The 16866-nt window shown below is 32.6% G+C and overlaps 2 protein-coding genes across 2 annotated transcripts; one reads left to right on the forward strand and one right to left on the reverse strand.

Moving 5' to 3' along the window:
• Positions 1–1789: 1789 nt before the first annotated feature.
• On the reverse strand, positions 1790–11729 carry LOC119643502 (ornithine decarboxylase antizyme). The gene is given in 4 exon segments (XM_038042861.1): positions 1790–2641; positions 2703–2754; positions 2756–2921; positions 11480–11729. Coding segments are annotated over 4 exon segments (783 nt in total). The 5' UTR covers positions 11506–11729; the 3' UTR covers positions 1790–2102.
• LOC119643503 (small nuclear ribonucleoprotein Sm D3) lies at positions 3034–4477 on the forward strand. The gene is made up of 2 exons (XM_038042862.1): positions 3034–3632; positions 3697–4477. Exons 1-2 carry the CDS (start codon positions 3314–3316, stop codon positions 3819–3821), a joined length of 444 nt encoding a protein of 147 aa, XP_037898790.1. The 5' UTR covers positions 3034–3313; the 3' UTR covers positions 3822–4477.
• Positions 11730–16866: the final 5137 nt, after the last annotated feature.

The raw sequence follows: 16866 nt of genomic DNA on the forward strand, positions 1-16866 counted from the left end.
TGCACCAAACAAAAAACAGCAAAAGAATTTTTTTTACTGCGAAATGTACAGTATGTAAATGTACAGTATCGGAAATTGTTTGATCGATACTTTACGAGAAATCTATGCGTGCAGCCATCTACCGAAAAAATAATGGATTTCTTTTTCCCCAAACTAATAGAAAGCCAACATAAAAGATGCCAATTCCCAGAAACTTTTCAACCCTATTCGTCTTTTCATCAAAGGATGAATAGCGGGCAAAGAGTAATTCTTAATATTTATAATTGACATGGAAAATTATCGAAGTGACTTTATATGTATGAGCAAAGAAATAATTATATATTGTTGTTTTAACTAATGGTAAATCGCTTGCAATTTTCCTTTACCGAGTTTTATAATTCATTATTTACATTCTTTCATATACTCATGTTTTTGTTTTCATACTGTACGTAACACTCCAAAGGAAGCTTCAGAGAATCTATAAAGTATATATATTCTTGATCAGCGTGAAATTCTGAATTAATTAAGCTATGTCTGTGTGTCCGTGCAGCGTTGTCCTGGTGGCAAAAATTAAAACGTCAATTTAAAATTTGGTAGAAACATTGGAAATTTTTGCGCGCAGGTTGGCATGGGAAATGCGCCAACTTGGTCAGAGCAGAAGCCCGCAATGGAACATAACTGAACGCAACTCCGTCTCTCTACACCAGACACCACTAATGTAACATATATTATTGAATAGCAACTTTAATATTCTTAATTTTTCTAAAACCTTTTTTCGAACCAATGAACTTGATTAGAAGAAAGTGCTCTTAATTGCTGTATTTAAAAAAACCATGCATGTGCTTGAATAAGTATAAGTAGCCTATTCAGCACACCCAGACAATATTGCCAGTAGACGTTCAGACTTCGTTTATTATCTCTGGAAAAGAGGCCGGGGAAGAATTACGTAGTAAAGTTTAATAATATTTGATTTTGTTTTCAGCTTTTTAGCGCAGCAACCTCAATTAACAAGATTAGCTGCTAAGATTATTTCATTTAAGAATAAATTGTCGATTTTATGGGCGTATGTGTGGAAATTAACAAAAATAAATCTCATAAAGTTTTTAAGCACAAAATAATGTTTTAAAAACTACTCTCATTGATAATCACTTAATCGAATTACTAAGGAAAAATTGTTTTTGTATATTGACACTATTTATTTGTGTTTGCGTGAACACTATGTACGAAATATAAACTTTGCAAAATGCCAGTTTTTGCCCTTATATAAACATGACCATATGCTGCTAAAAGTAGCGGAGTACGTTAATTTATGCAGTGCCGAGTATTGAAAATATGTCAAAGCTTTTATAGTTTTTATTCCAATATAACGAGAGCCGAGATAGAGCGCCGTATTTGGAAATCTTGTACTCTTTTTTGCATTTTTTTGAAGATATTAAAGAAAAACCGATGGTACGGCTTGCAAAACTTTAATGACACGAACTCCCTGTCGATCAAAGAACATACTTTATTCTGTAGTTTTTTGTGATTTTATTGAATATAGAAAACTTTAAAATAATGTTTAATAAAATAATAAGACGTGCAAGTCATATATAGCTTTAATAAACGGTCGATCTTTGTAACTAAATTTATGCCATTTATTAAGTGTGACTGCCGATTGACTAAAATTAAGATTAAAATATTCAACATACACATTATCTGCAAGAAAATAGTTGGATCGGAAAATTGAATAAATTGTGACATTTTATATAAAAATATTTCAAAATCCCTATAGAAGTAGATAGATATAACACATTCAAAGAAGAGAACAGAATAAAAAATGGTAAAATAATAATGTATATTTTCCATACCAAGATGAATATTAATTATGTTCTTTTTAATTTTTTTGATTTTTTAAACCTTTGCATTTTTTTAAATTTTTATTTTTTAACATTTTTATGTCTTCTTCTTCATGCTTCTTAAAATTGATTTTTATGTCTCAAATAAGATACGATTAATTTGCTTCACGCTCTTAACAATAGTTAGCATATCTCTTCTGTCGTAGAGCTGTATTGAAAAGTTGAAAAAATCGTAAAAAAAGATCTTTGTGTTTTCACGATTTTATACATTTATTTATTGTTTTATTCTTACTCCTCAATGCGATAAATCAGAAAGAAATTCTCAACATCTTTTTCAGCAGCTGGTATTGCTTCCGAAGCTTTTCTAGATAACGGTTCAAGGCCCATTAGCAAAAAGCTCTCCAAGAGACGTACACGGTCCGAACGATTTTTGCGTATGCACATAACTACGGCATCAACCTCCAGTTTATCTTCCGCAAATTCCAGCAAACAAATTAGTGTCTCTTTGGAGGCTTCGGGCGCTAATTTTTCGGGCAACGCTACATACAAAATATTATTGACAGGATTTAGAACAGATTCCCATTTGGTGAATTTATTCTCAGTCACGTGTAGCTTGATGACAATGCGTATTGGATGTTCATGTTGTAAGATTTGCTTGACCACCTCTCGGTAATCATCGTCCGAGTACAACGATTGCAAATCACCGTCAGAGCAGTCTGAAGAAGCCGCAGAATTTGCGCCGGAGCCACCATTGCTGCCGCCGTTTTTATTTCTGTCAAACAGACCGCTGCCACCAGCCGAACCAACAGAAGATTTTCGAGTGTAACCTTTTCAATTATTTGGAAGGTTAAAAATATATCGCACTTTAATGTTCATTTCAAAATTTACCTGTTAAGAGCGACGCCCTATCGTGATCTGTTCTGTGATGGGTAGGGACATCAGGACCACCACAGAGGCCCTACGCCGAGAGAAATACAATAGGACTCAGACGACATGTTAGTAGCACAAGAAGAGGTAGAAATAGTCCGCAACTTGTTTTCGGAATTCGTGCGGAGTACTGAATCTCCAAACTCTCCTCTAACACTATCACTACTAAACATTGGATCGCTAGAAGTAGGAAAAATTATTAAAAGCAGGAAATGTACAAATTTTTGAAGCAAAATTAAAATTAAAAAAAGAATTTCAATTTTTCTTTTTAATACGAATATAAACATTACGTAATCTAAACACCATATACATCTACATCTTAGAAGCGCTTTTAATTAATGAAAATCACCCGAATTGTGAAAATTTCATATAAATGCAACTCTAGTCTACTGGCTTGCTTAAAGCGTAGTCAATCTTATTCAGCAAAACAACATGGTGGTTTATGTATCAGCCGAATGTCAATGAATGGGAGAAAAGCAAAAAAAAAAAACGCAAGATAGAAAAAAGTTGTAAACTAAGGAATTTTTATGTAAATAAGTTCGTTATAACAAATAGTAATAAAAACTATAAGAATGTCTATTGGTGTACCGATCAAAGTTTTACACGAGGCCGAAGGCCACATTATTACATGTGAAACAATAACCGGTGAAGTGTATAGAGGTAAACTGATCGAAGCTGAGGATAACATGAACTGCCAGATGACACAAATTACGGTGACTTATCGTGATGGCCGTACAGCCAATTTAGAAAATGTGTATATAAGAGGCTCAAAAATACGCTTCCTTATACTGCCAGATATGTTGAAAAATGCTCCTATGTTTAAAAAGCAAACAGGCAAGGGCCTAGGTGGTGCCGCTGGCAGAGGCAAAGCTGCCATATTAAGAGCGCAAGGTAATTGTGAAATGTTAATATTTACTCCTTTAAGCATTCATTAGTATTTGACTTCTCTCCAAAGCTCGCGGACGTGGTCGAGGTGGTCCGACTAGTGGTGGCCGCGGTGTCCTTCCCGGGGCTCCAAGCGGTGGCCGTGGGGCTTGGCAGGGTGGTCCTACAGGTGGACGTGGTCGTGGTGGTTTATAAAAAAAAGTCTTATCAATTGTAGGTCGGAGTACTTTTCTATCTTCTTTCCAAGATTTGAAAGTAATTTAAATTTATTTTCCTTCTGAATTATTTCAATAAACGAATATGACGAAAATTATAAAAGCATTGTTTATTAAGTTTGAAATATGTAAAACCCTTCACCGTGTGCTTATAAATACGGACAATATAACATTGAGATGTTAGATCGTCGCTTATCGAATACTATACAAAGAGAGCAATTCCATGACAGTTGTATGATGTAGTGGAACAGGTTTTAACCAGACTGTCGACAGATAGCTCTCTTTATTTGGTTACTCGAGTTTGGTAAAGCATAAAAGCCTTGTAAAAACCTGTTGATTAATGTGACGGTTGGAATAAACAACGGGACAAGCTGTTAAACAAGCAAACACAGACTATCCAATAGTTAGAAAAAGAGATGTTCACAATTAGTTAGTTTACGAATGAAGAACAAAAAGTTTACGTGACGATAATCGAATATCATACAAAGAGAGCAATTCCATGACAGTATTAATATATCTGAACTGGACTGTCGACGGACAGCTCTCTTTATTTACTTATTCGCTAGGCATATACTAGAATTATTTATAAGCAAACAATCAAATAAGTGTATATATACAATTCAAATATTCTCATTTTTAATACAAAGGGAACAATATATAAGAAGCGACAAAGTATAAAACAAACGCAATTAACCAAATTTAGAAATTCTTCTGATAATGTGTAAAAACGGCTTTTTGTAACGTCATAGGCGGTGGAAAGAACAGAAAAATGCGCACAACTTGCACAACAAACGAAAATTAACTGATACTGAAACACGCCTAAGCAGACACAATTTTTATAAAAAAAAAATTCTTTCTTACAATCTCTTTAAGAGTGCTTGTGGAGGATAATATTTATACCCTTAACCTTATGGGGTATTTTAAATTAAATTCAGAGAGCTTAAAAGCAACCCATCTTTTATTACACCGAACCATTTAGACTTGTTTCACTATTTAAGCTTGCCTGTGTAAATGTTCTTGCGGTAAATTCACGCAGCCAATTCTTGAGATAATTTGATGAAATTTTTTAGACCAGTTTGTTTTGACGCAAAAACGCGGCGTATTGAAAAATGAACGCTTTCAACCATTTTTGCAACTACTAAATCGGCGTGAACAACCCTTTGGTGGATGCAAGTGATGGAAATTCGCAACAGCAAGATGAGCGCACAAAGGTATTTCCATGCACGTGGGAAGGAAGTAAAAAGGAAGTTTCTTTTTCTAAATGAAATATTCGTGGACATTTAAACGCAGTTTATGTATATATAAAATAAATGAATAAATGTATGTATATATATAAAATAAATAAATGTACATACATATAGTAAGTATTGTGCCCATTGCTGAAGTTCGATGAGCATAAATTTAGGAAAAGAAGAGTATAGTGACACATTTTCGACAATGGATAATGGAATGGTAATTATAAAGAATAACTTGTAAACTCATATTACTATGCATTTAAAGAAGGAAATAAAAGAAAACTAAGTTTGTCATGGAGCGAAACTCGTCTTCTCAACTCACTGAAAATTCTTTTTTTAATCGCGGGCGCGTAAGTTACCGGATTGGTTTCACCCGTGCAGAGACTTTTTATGTGAAATGGCTTTTGGAACATTCGTAAAAATTTATAAATCAATAAATTAGTTAATAATAGTTTTCTGTCGCTTTGCTTGTGGTTTTTTTCAAATTTAGTTATTGGGCATGGCAAATAGATGCATATAATAAGCTTAAACTTTCTATTTGTACTTTTTACTGTTTGATTCTTGAGAAGAGAAAATTTGACCATAATATGCTTCAATTCATCTATCACACAATTAGATTAAAATTTAACTAAAATCCATCACTTATTGGCAAAGACTGCTATGAAAATAGTGTTAATTACGTGAAATACGCCTTCTTTTCTTAAACATTAAATTCTTATTGTCCATTTCTTCTTGTTATGTCTAAGGGTTGCGTTATGCGTTCTTGGTGGTGCACCGACTTGATGAAAACAAGAAAGGAAAAAACTAAAGTATGTTATTTAACATATATATAGTTTAAAATAATATTTTACCCTTTTTTCTTCTTTTGCTTTGAAAAATCAATTTTAAAGAAGTTTCACTCATTTTGCACTTCTTAATTTACATTTATTTAAGCAAACGCCAACGTTTACTTTAGCAACGCACCCAAGCTACGCGTTCGGCATTTCAAACCAATAATCCAAAGATCGAGATGCCACCGAACCGAAACATTTTTTATGATACACGGAGCTTTATTTTGGAAGACTTTAAATCTAAATCCGAATACTCAATCAGGCAACAGTTTTTCATAAACCTAAAGCTTTAACGGAATCATGGCCGTTTATTTTAAGTTATTATGTCTAGACATACGTCATTCCATGTTATCACAGATAGCCGTCGCAGCAAACATTGTGTTTTAAATACAAGAAACTTCCAGAAAATTACAAATGCAATTTTTTTTTTTCGTGTAGTTACGACAATAGAAAATTTACAAAAATAGTTACAGGTTAACTAAATTTGATCGTAAATAATCTGTATTTATTTTGTTTCCCCGTAGTCTTTCAATTTCTTAAAGTAACGCTTTGTTGACTTGTTAACACGGCGTACGAATTTTTTAAAAAAATTTTTAATTCTCTAGTCGGAGGACCACAGTGGCAATTATCTATAATATTTACATAGCATGCCTGCGGATAAAAAGCTGTTAATGCGGCAGAGTGCGCAGTGATTTCATGTCTAACTCTTGAAAGCATTGTAGTAACAAGAAAGTATTAGATAGGCGGGAAAGTTCCGTCATATTTTAAATAAGAGATTTCAATTTGAAGATGTTTGACGTATTCCTCAACAACCGAATGGTAGATGCAGAGTTCCTTTGTAATTATGGATACACGATCATTTTGTAGAATTAAGTCGTTCGCTTCCACACTTGTTATGTAAGTTACTACAAGCATATCCCATACGTCAGGTAAATTATAACAAGACTCTGTATCAAGCATTCTTCTTGTTTCTCTTAATCCGAAAAGTAAAATACGGCGAAATTTTCCTGCTTACCTATTAGAAAACCATTATAAAATTTGAACGAAAAGCACGTCATTTTAATTTTCATAAAACAATTATCAGCGAATACTATAAAAAAGTTGCTTACAATAAGCTCCTAGATAGTTCAGTAAAAACACTATGTACGCATTTTGTAAGCATTTTATGTAAACCATTTATAAATAAAAATATTTACAACAAAAGATGCGCATTTGGCGACAAAACGCTGCTGTGCAGTTTAAATTTCAAAATGTATATTTGGCATACATATTTGGATAACAATATAATCGATTCGATATTTCCTGACATCTATGCTAATTTGTCTAGGACTACTCTTACATTTTATTAAAGAAGTTTCCTCAATCTACCAATTCGGGGTTTACGAATAAACCAATCCAAAGGATTGATCATTGCTTTTGATGCGTATGTGTCAATTTGTGTGCGCTGAACCTTATAAAAAACAAGATGACTGACACCTTGCGCCTTTAAGATTGCTTTCTAATGGCACTGTAAAAGTATGGAATTCTTTACCTGCGAAAATTAAACCAATTGTTAACAGGCACAGGTTTGGTACCAAAGTTACGCCGTTTTGTGACACTTATATCATGGCATGAATACTATTTCACCTTTCCATGATATTATCAATGAGATATTGTACAACCTGCAACAGATTCTGATATGATTGTAATCTGGTTTCTATTTTTTGCTAGGCATTGTTTTATAACAATATAGTGTACTTAATCCTTTCTATAAAGGTAGACTGTTGGTGATCGTTACGTCCTAGAATACTAGTTATCATGTTATAGTTTATAATTGCTTATACATTACGCACTGAAGAAATATTGTAGTCTTATTAGTACTTGTAATTATTTGCGACTCATTTTTATTAACCCCAATTTACCTATAAGTTAGAATTAGTTCAGTCTTATGTAACGTAAATGAACAAACTAAAAAAAGGGTTTAATGCTATAAAAAAAATCACTGTTTTTTTGTTGGTTTTCAGTGAAATCATTGTCTTTAATTTTTGAACTTATCCTGATAATGATGAAAAGAGAACTTCATTTGTGACGAAAGCTCATTGTTAAACTCACTCATACCTTTGCGATGATTAAAAATATTCACCCACCACTAGGCTTTCGATACGTTGTAAGGTCTGCGATATGTCTCCTAAAGGGGGAAAAAAGGGTAAAACTAGCGAAACCGTACAATCGACAAACGAGGAAACAATTATCCCTACAGTATGTGTCAGTCTATTCCAAATGGGTAAAAAACCCACTTCTCTAAATTAAAAAGAAAAGTGATAAATTGAAACAACTATTTTCATTTCTTCATTTATTTCTTGCTTATTTTACAATTTAACGTCAACGTTTGATTGGTGAAACTAAAAAGAAAACGTGCGTTTACAATAAAATCAATTGAAATAAAAATTAATAAATTCTATGAGAGTCTAATCATTGCAAAGGTTTTGCTTTTTATATCTTTATGAAAATTGCTAAAAGAAAGATGGAGACATTGTTTGATTAAATTTTATTAATAGACATAGGTAAGCAGATTTAATTAAAGTGCTTATGTTTCCAAGGTATTCTGTTCATAGTCTTCATTATCCCACTTGCATTGTTGAACTATAAAATAAAATCTTCAGAAACTACAAAGGTCTCATTAAAAATTGACAAAATAAAAAAACAAAACAAATAACACATTTAAACTTTTTTTAATATTCAAAACACATCGAAAAAACATAAAAAAATAAATAAGGCTGAAGCAATTTTCGAACTGCGCTTGCAGATGGTTCTAACGAATCTCTAGGTAACAACTTTCGCCACGGGATCATAGCGATCGAAGTAAGTAATATGTTATATTTTAGCTTCCTCTTTCTGTATTTGCGGATGTGTAGATTCCCGAAAGGTGGTAAAATTTACTCCATTTGATAGAAAGATGTATAAATAAGATGTGAGTAGCTTTGGTAAGTAATGATTTGAGATTCCATATTCACATAACATACAGGCAGAAGCAAATGATTAATTCGGAATCCATTAATGCTAAACGAAAGTACATATAAACAGTCTTGCTATTGCTTTTGCAATTTCTTATCAGAATGGTTCATTTTATGATAGAAACAATTACATTTGCTCATTCACGTCACAAAATTTTTATATACACTATGCGGGCTCCAATTAGAAAGATAAGATAATTTTAATTTAAACTTTTATTACAAAATGATAACAGCGTTATATTCTGGAGAAAATACGTTCTGAAGGCAAATATTATAATCTTTGAATAAAAAGATATTATCGCATTCATAAATTTCAATAAAGTTAATAACTTGGAACACACTGTTATTGTTTGAATAAGAAATGTAACGCTTAAAATTTTCCACTGCAAAGATAAAACAAAGTCAAAAAGATAAAAAATCATGGGAAGGGAGTCGACCCACAAAGAGTTATCGATAAGCGATACTAAGAAGCAAAAATTGGTGTTTCTAAACAATTGCTTTAACCAAAGCTTCTTTAGAAATTTTATAGTACAATTAATGTTCCCTACATTAGTGGCACCTATGTATTTACGAAAATGTAATGTCCTCTTAGTGCTATTATCGAGATGTGTGCATATAGATGAACTATTAAATTGTATCGTGTTGTTATGTTTATTGTTTACAACATTGTGCGCTTTTGTTTACTATAATTCTAAATTTTATCTAAAGCCTTAACAGCAGAGCAGCGATAACAGACATATGTTTGTTGCCTTTCGGTAAATAATTTTTACATAGCAAGCAGCCCCTAAGTTTTATTGACCAAGGGGTAAAATAATATCACCTTGTGCTTTTTTTCTTGCGTAAAAAACAGTTTATTGGTTTAATCTTTTCCTAAAATAAGCAAAAGTTTACAAATAGAGAAGGATAGAAGGATGAATTTTTCAAAGATATTCGTAGAACCCTGTTATATGTGTTTTGCGTACAGTGTCAGTCTTGGCCAATAAAAGCAGCAATTGGAACAAGTGGAAGAACGCAGCTGAAAATACATTGGAATGGACCAAAACTAACAAAATTTACGAATTGAACACTTTCCTACGAAAGTTGAAAGAATGTGTAAAACATAATTGGAATTGAACCAATTGAGTATTCTCAGAGAAAAGGGACGTTAATATGACAAATAGGTCCAATTTTTACTATTTCGCTAGCCGAACTGTTCCAAAAACTGTAACTTAAAATTAAAATCCAAAACGATGGATTTTCGAGGCTTTCTTCGAAGTAAAGCTTGTCGATTTGTTATTTTATTGTCTCGTGTATTATATTCTTACTGTTATTTCCACATGAAAAACGTTTTCAAATAGGTATTTTACATATAAATTTGTAGATAGCATATGAAAACTCTAATGTGAATTGATGAGAATCGATGACTAGTTACCCATACACGGCAAATAGGAAGACCAAAAGAATTCGACTAAGTATCTTACACTTATGGTGAATACGTGCATATTTCATTTGATTGTTTCCTGGAGATTTGAAATATTCTATACCTTAATCATCGTCAGCAATATTTTTTTTTTTTTTTGGTATGTTGAACAGAGATGGATCGTCAGCAATACTATCAAAAATGCGCAGAAATTTTAGCAAATAAAATGTATTGAATCGCTTCAATTACATGGAAGTGTAATAACTTGGTGGTTTACGTAAACATACTCAACGTATCACACTAAAAAATGCTCATTTTCTATGTATTTGATGTTTTGTAAAAAATTCTATTCAACACCTTTCCCACACAAATAATGTCCAGCATGATCTTATTGTGTTTGATTAAATAAACTCTATATGCAAAGCTTGAAAAATATTGTAATTATAAAACGAAAACAAAGGGAAAATGGAGAAAATAGGAGAAGAGAGTTGCCTTCCCACTTAACGAATATATTTTCGCATGAGTAACGCGACTAAACTACATATATGTAAAACGGTTGGAATGGAAAATTACCTAAAAAACAAGGGAGAAAAAAGCTAATGCGCAACATTAACGTAAAAAAGCAAATATTAAATACCAAAACATAAGTAGTTAGGAGAAAGCAAAGTCATTATTGGTGACAATTTATACGGCAAAAATATAAGTTCCTTTGTTTTGCTGATTTCGCATTCAATTTCCTTCTATTCTATTTTACTTACAACACGTTATATGATCGAAATGTAGCTTATGATCTCAAGTTTTTTTGTACACTGTGCAATTGACAATTAGAACAGGGGAAATGAATTTCCAAATTTTTTTTGTTATTCATTTACGCTAAATAATGAAATATATCATCGTACGTTGGTAAATTAAGTAGTCACATCCACAACCAATATTAAATGCACTCCTACTTATAATAACTACAAACCATTTTCTGTTTTCTTAAAAAATGTTATTCGCAAATAAGCAAATTTTTAATTTTTAATAGTTGGCCATCAATTTCATTCTATTAGAAAAGTAACTCCGACTCGACATTGCTGTACATTTCTCTTGTGATAACAATTAACAATATCAAAAAAATCACTCGCGCTGCAGAATGTTTTCTCACATTTTTTAGCTTAGCTAAAACAAAAATTACTTACAGTTTATTATTCATTGTTGATGGCATTTTTATACGTAATGATTGCAATTACACAGATTTCCAATAAAAACCAACTACTGTCTGTTCGATTGTAACTGATAATTGTCAAAGAACACTTTCTTGAGTTAATTTTTTTTGCCAAGTTCTCGTTTATATATTGCTTCTCTAAAGTTAGTGACCACTAGGAAACTGACAAAGAATTAAGGTATTTTCATCGAATTTATTAGAAAAATCGTTAAAGATATTATTTCTACTTTCGTTAAGTTTTCTTCTTTTCTTATATTCCATTGGAATTTTATAGAGCTGCCATCGCTGTAAAAGAAGTAGAAATAAAACTGCCAAGTGGCACAACAGAACTAGTAAATATGTTTCATATGAACGAATACAAGACAAAATTATATATCATCTACATTTTAATTCTAGAATTTATTTCTTTAGTGAATACAAATTATAATAAAGATAATTAAAATTATATTAAAATTTTTCGGATGTTTGTAACCGACAGAACAACGTAAGCTGGACGTTTTTGTGCCCAACGATTCAGAACTAATCGACAGCACGCAATTTTTGAAGCGTTTTGAAATAATTTGTTATAATGATGCGTTCGTAATATGACGTTGGAGGAGGTTGGTACGAGATCTAAGAGTATCAATTGTGCACTAAGTAGGTTTATTATTTGGACTCCATTTTATATAAAAGTTCCCATGAACAGCTAGTGGTAAGACGGCAAAAATTAATTTGTAATATTTTATAATAAAATTGCTTCGTAATATCAATTTGAAATAAAGTTAACCGCATATATTTGTATTTATGTATATAATAAAAAAAACTTTTTCTTCATGAAACCATTTACAATCATTGTGATAAGAAAAATGTCAATGTGCAGGACCAATAAATGAAATGTATTAACCGCCTAGAATAATGCTGCTTGTTAATTTTCGCTTTCAATATTTAAATTTAGTAACACTTCGGTTATTGCAAAGGCAAATGATATATGTAAAAAAATAAACTTGCCGCCAAAAGCTTCGTTCAAAGACACACAGATGCGATGACGCATCCGGGCACTATGCGATATGGCTTTAAAAATTAAATTATTAAAACGCGGGTAAGAATCGGAAATTCAAACTTTAAGTTGAATGAATTAGATTCGTTCTTATTGTTACTACGAAACTGAATAGAAGCAAATTTGATTTAAAATAATAAAAGAAAATAAATCACCAATTTAGTCGCTTTGAGCTGAAGTTTTATTAGCTACCACCTTATAGCAATATTAATTGGCCAAAGCGCTGCTATTGTGGGATATTTATAGAAGGAGGTACAGAGTAATATTTATACAAATTTTAATATGTATTGCAAGTCGTTATAGTTTTTTGTTTTTAGGGATAATAGTGACGAAATTCGTCGTCAAACATGGCCGAGGACTATTAATTACTGTATATTATATATATCGTATATTTATATATCACATATAGCTCCGAATTTAATTTTTTATAGCGACGTTCGTCCAAGCAATATATGATAGCCACACAGATGGATTTCTATTAATAATCTTAACTTGATAAAACCTTGAAATATATTCGGAGTCTTTAAGGCTGCCTTATCAGTATTAACGATATTAAACCATAGCGCACAAGAATAAATTGAGTTTCCAAATTGTTCTTATATAGGTTCGCCGATAATAAGCAAACATTTTCTTCCCAAATGATTGCAATAATATTTTAACATTTTTAGCTAAGGCTTAAGCTCTGTCCTAATAAAATACGTCAAGTTTGAAAGTTAGTTAAATTGAATCAACCATTTGCCTAGAAAATAATGAACCTGTGAAGCGCCAAATCTCAGATAAGGATCTTGGATAATTTGTAGTCAAAAATTGTGGAAAAGCTAATGGTAGGTAAAAAAATGTTACGCTGCGCTTTTAAATAATTCTAATAATTAGCCAGCACACATTTGAAATCGATATTTGATTTTACATAAACGATAATAAATTAAATATTTAGTTACTCCAAGTTTTCATGAAGTGTAGATGACCCTTAGTACGAACCGTTCCCGTTTCCCAAACGGGACCAAACTAAGAACGATTGGAAGCTTCTGTTTCAATTTCTCCGATAACCGAACTTTTACAATAACCGCATATATTGGCTTGTATTTTTATAATAATCAAGAACATGTACAAACGCCTAATAGGATCTTTAGTCCATAATACCGTTGCTTAAAGTTGACCATAACTAAGTAATAATTTTGAATTTATCTTGTCATATTCGGAAATGTTTCTAGGAGGCAAACGCGATCTTTTATCAAGTAAATTTCTTGATGCAAAATATCTACGATGTCTTCTTGTCTCTTAATATCGAAATCTTTAAGGAACATTGTTACTAATGTGTTTCAATGCACATTGCATTGTGCTTCACGACATCTTTCGCAGTTGTATATGTATGAAAGACCAAAGTTAGCTGTTAGATGTTTGAAAGCGTTTTGCAACTCTTTTAGGTGAGAGCCAGCATGCTGAATTCCAGTAAGTAACAAATAATCTGCAAGCACCATTTATACCCTCAATAATTCGAAAGATTCTCAAATCTCTCATCACACGTTCTAATCCGGTATCTTTCATAAAACCCCCTACAATGTGTTTGTATAGCATGCTAAGCAACTCAAAGGGCTCTAAACGATATCTGACTAGCTTGCCGAAATTGGGGGGTTCATGAAAGTGATTTTGCCGTATAGAATCTTTATAAATTTTTAAGATGTAAGTGGATGTGTAGTGAATGTGAGTGTGTTAAGTGATCACCTACTTCGCCAGCCAGAATCAAAACAATATAATTAGATTACAAACATTTTACTAAAGTGTTAATGTTATAAATGTCTTAACCTAAAAGTGTCAAATGTGTATTCTGATTCAAAATTATGATTACAATAAAAATAGGAATTACATTCTATATTAAAAATAAAAAACAACCACTCACCTAGGCACGCCGAATGTACATTCAAGATCCTAGAGAAAGAAAAAATCAACAACTTGTTTAACCTAATTTGAAACCGCTGTCACGTCCGCTCTTTGATTTTCTACACCAGTTGCAAATCACTGTCACCGTAATACGTGCCAGTGGCGACTATGCGATACTCATCTGATATAACCTCCCAAAATTTTCCACCGATTTGATTTCCGCATTGACCGGCTTGCATGTGCACAATTTCACACATTGTGTGTTTTTGGTTCTTTTGAAACAAGCGATCTTCAATTGGTTAAAACTATCTGCTTCTAGTTATTTTTAGCTCTTCTTTAAGTGCCGTAAGAAATGTTTATTTTTTCTTTATTTATTTTTTTTTTTTTTTTAACTTAAAAAAAGTCTTTACTTTACGGATGACATACTTCAACTGAATATTTTTTTTATATTGGGAATATCCTTTCTTCAAGGGTACAAATGACTCAGGAGTCCGGTCACGTCATTAATATAATTAGCGAACTGAATTATTTAATGCACTCGCGTTGAATTGTCAATTTTCTTCTTTTTTAGATTTCTTAAAAAAAAGTCTTTACTTTACGGATGACATATTTCAACGGAATATTTTTTTATTTTTGTATTGGGAATATCTTTTTTCAACTGAATATGTTTTTTTATTGGGAATATCCTTTTTTCAATTATTAAAATTTTTAAATTTTTTTTCATCAATTCAAAGTGCCTTTCAGTCTGTGATCATGTCTGCTAGAACCAACTTCCCTGACATTGAGTCCTTCTCACCTAAACCTTGGCGGAATCCTTCCCTGTCAACACTTTTCCACAAATACCAAGCTGCAAGAAAAAAAATTAGTAAATATGCCAATCCATCCAACTACATTGAATATATGAAAATACTGAAAGAATGGAGGTCTGCAGTTAGAAAGGCGAAAAGGGCACATAGAGCCATCGCTATTAAAGAGTTATGTGGTAACGACAACCCACGTTCCTTCTGGAATTATATCAATGGTCATCGACATTCTAGTCGAAAATTAAGCGGTTGTGCTGTATGGATTGACCGTGATAATAAAAAATACTTAGATATGCTCAAGAGCTACATTCCAATTGTTAATCCTATTACAATGCCTTCAATTCCTTTTAGTAGTATCAGCAACACACCCTTTTCATTGCATGAGCTAATGTATGTTTTACATTCCAGAAAGAGAGCTACTGCTGCAGGTTGTGATGGAGTCAAGTATGACATGCTCACAGCACTGTCTGGAGGAAGCTTTAGCATGCTTTTGCATGCAATTAACAACTGCTGGTCCACCAACTTTATACCCTCTGATTTGCGTTGCATCAAAATAGTTCCCATTCCCAAGCCAGGTAAAGACTTATATGATTTAAGTAGCTTCAGACCAATTTCACTAATATCTGTATTCATAAAGACCATCAACCTCATGGTTAAGGAGAGACTAATTGCTTTCCTGAAAACTAAGAACATTATTCCAGCTCGGTCTTACGCCTATCAAAAACGTAAATCTACGAATATGTGCGTTAATGAACTATGTTTTCTCATAGCCAGCTTAAAAAAAGCAGGGAAAAAGGTTGTCATGTTCTCCCTGGACATCAGCAAAGCCTATGACTGTGTCAACTTGGTTAAGCTCGGTAGAATTCTCCTAAACTTTTCGATTCCTCTTCAAATGCAGCTGTGGATACTTAATTTTTTATCCAAGCGTGTGTTGGTGATGGGTACCGAAAAAGTTGAAATATGCGGTGGTATCCCACAAGGCAGTTGTTTAAGCCCCATACTCTTCAATTTATACGCAGCTTCTTTGCATGATCTTCAAGATGACAAAACTCACATTTTTCAATATGCAGACGATTTTCTAATCGTATCTGCGGACTCATCTTTTCCAGCAGCAATAACCTCTCGATGAAAGCGAACTTGTTTTTCGATGCATGCGCTGATCTTAATTTATATTTTAACCCCAGCAAGACAAACACTATTTATTTTGCCAAAAGTTCTAAACGTGAAATCAGACTTCTTATCAAAGGTACCCAAGTTAATCAGCTAAAATCTCTTCGATTACTTGGGAGAATTTTAAATGACAGCTTAACCCTTCGTTGGCATTATGAAAAGGCGTTCAAAGATTGCCAGTCTGGATGCAACATCATCAAACTCATGACAAACAATCAGGCAGGCTTGCCTCCCAAAAATGCTTTGACCGTTTACAAATCTCTAGTCAGGTCCAAAATTGAATTTGGACATTCCACATGTTGCAATTTCCCAAAATATATTGAAAAACGTATACAAGCATTTGAAAACCGAATGTTAAAGCGTTATACTGGACTGACCCCCTCAACTCCTCAACATATTCTCAATGTTATATCTGGTGAATGGTCAATTTCCGAAAGAGCCCTTTTTTGCACTGCCAAGGAGTTAATTAAAGTC

This window comes from Glossina fuscipes, unplaced genomic scaffold (genome assembly GCF_014805625.2).
Source record: "Glossina fuscipes isolate IAEA_lab_2018 unplaced genomic scaffold, Yale_Gfus_2 61113, whole genome shotgun sequence".
NCBI lineage: Eukaryota > Metazoa > Arthropoda > Insecta > Diptera > Glossinidae > Glossina > Glossina fuscipes.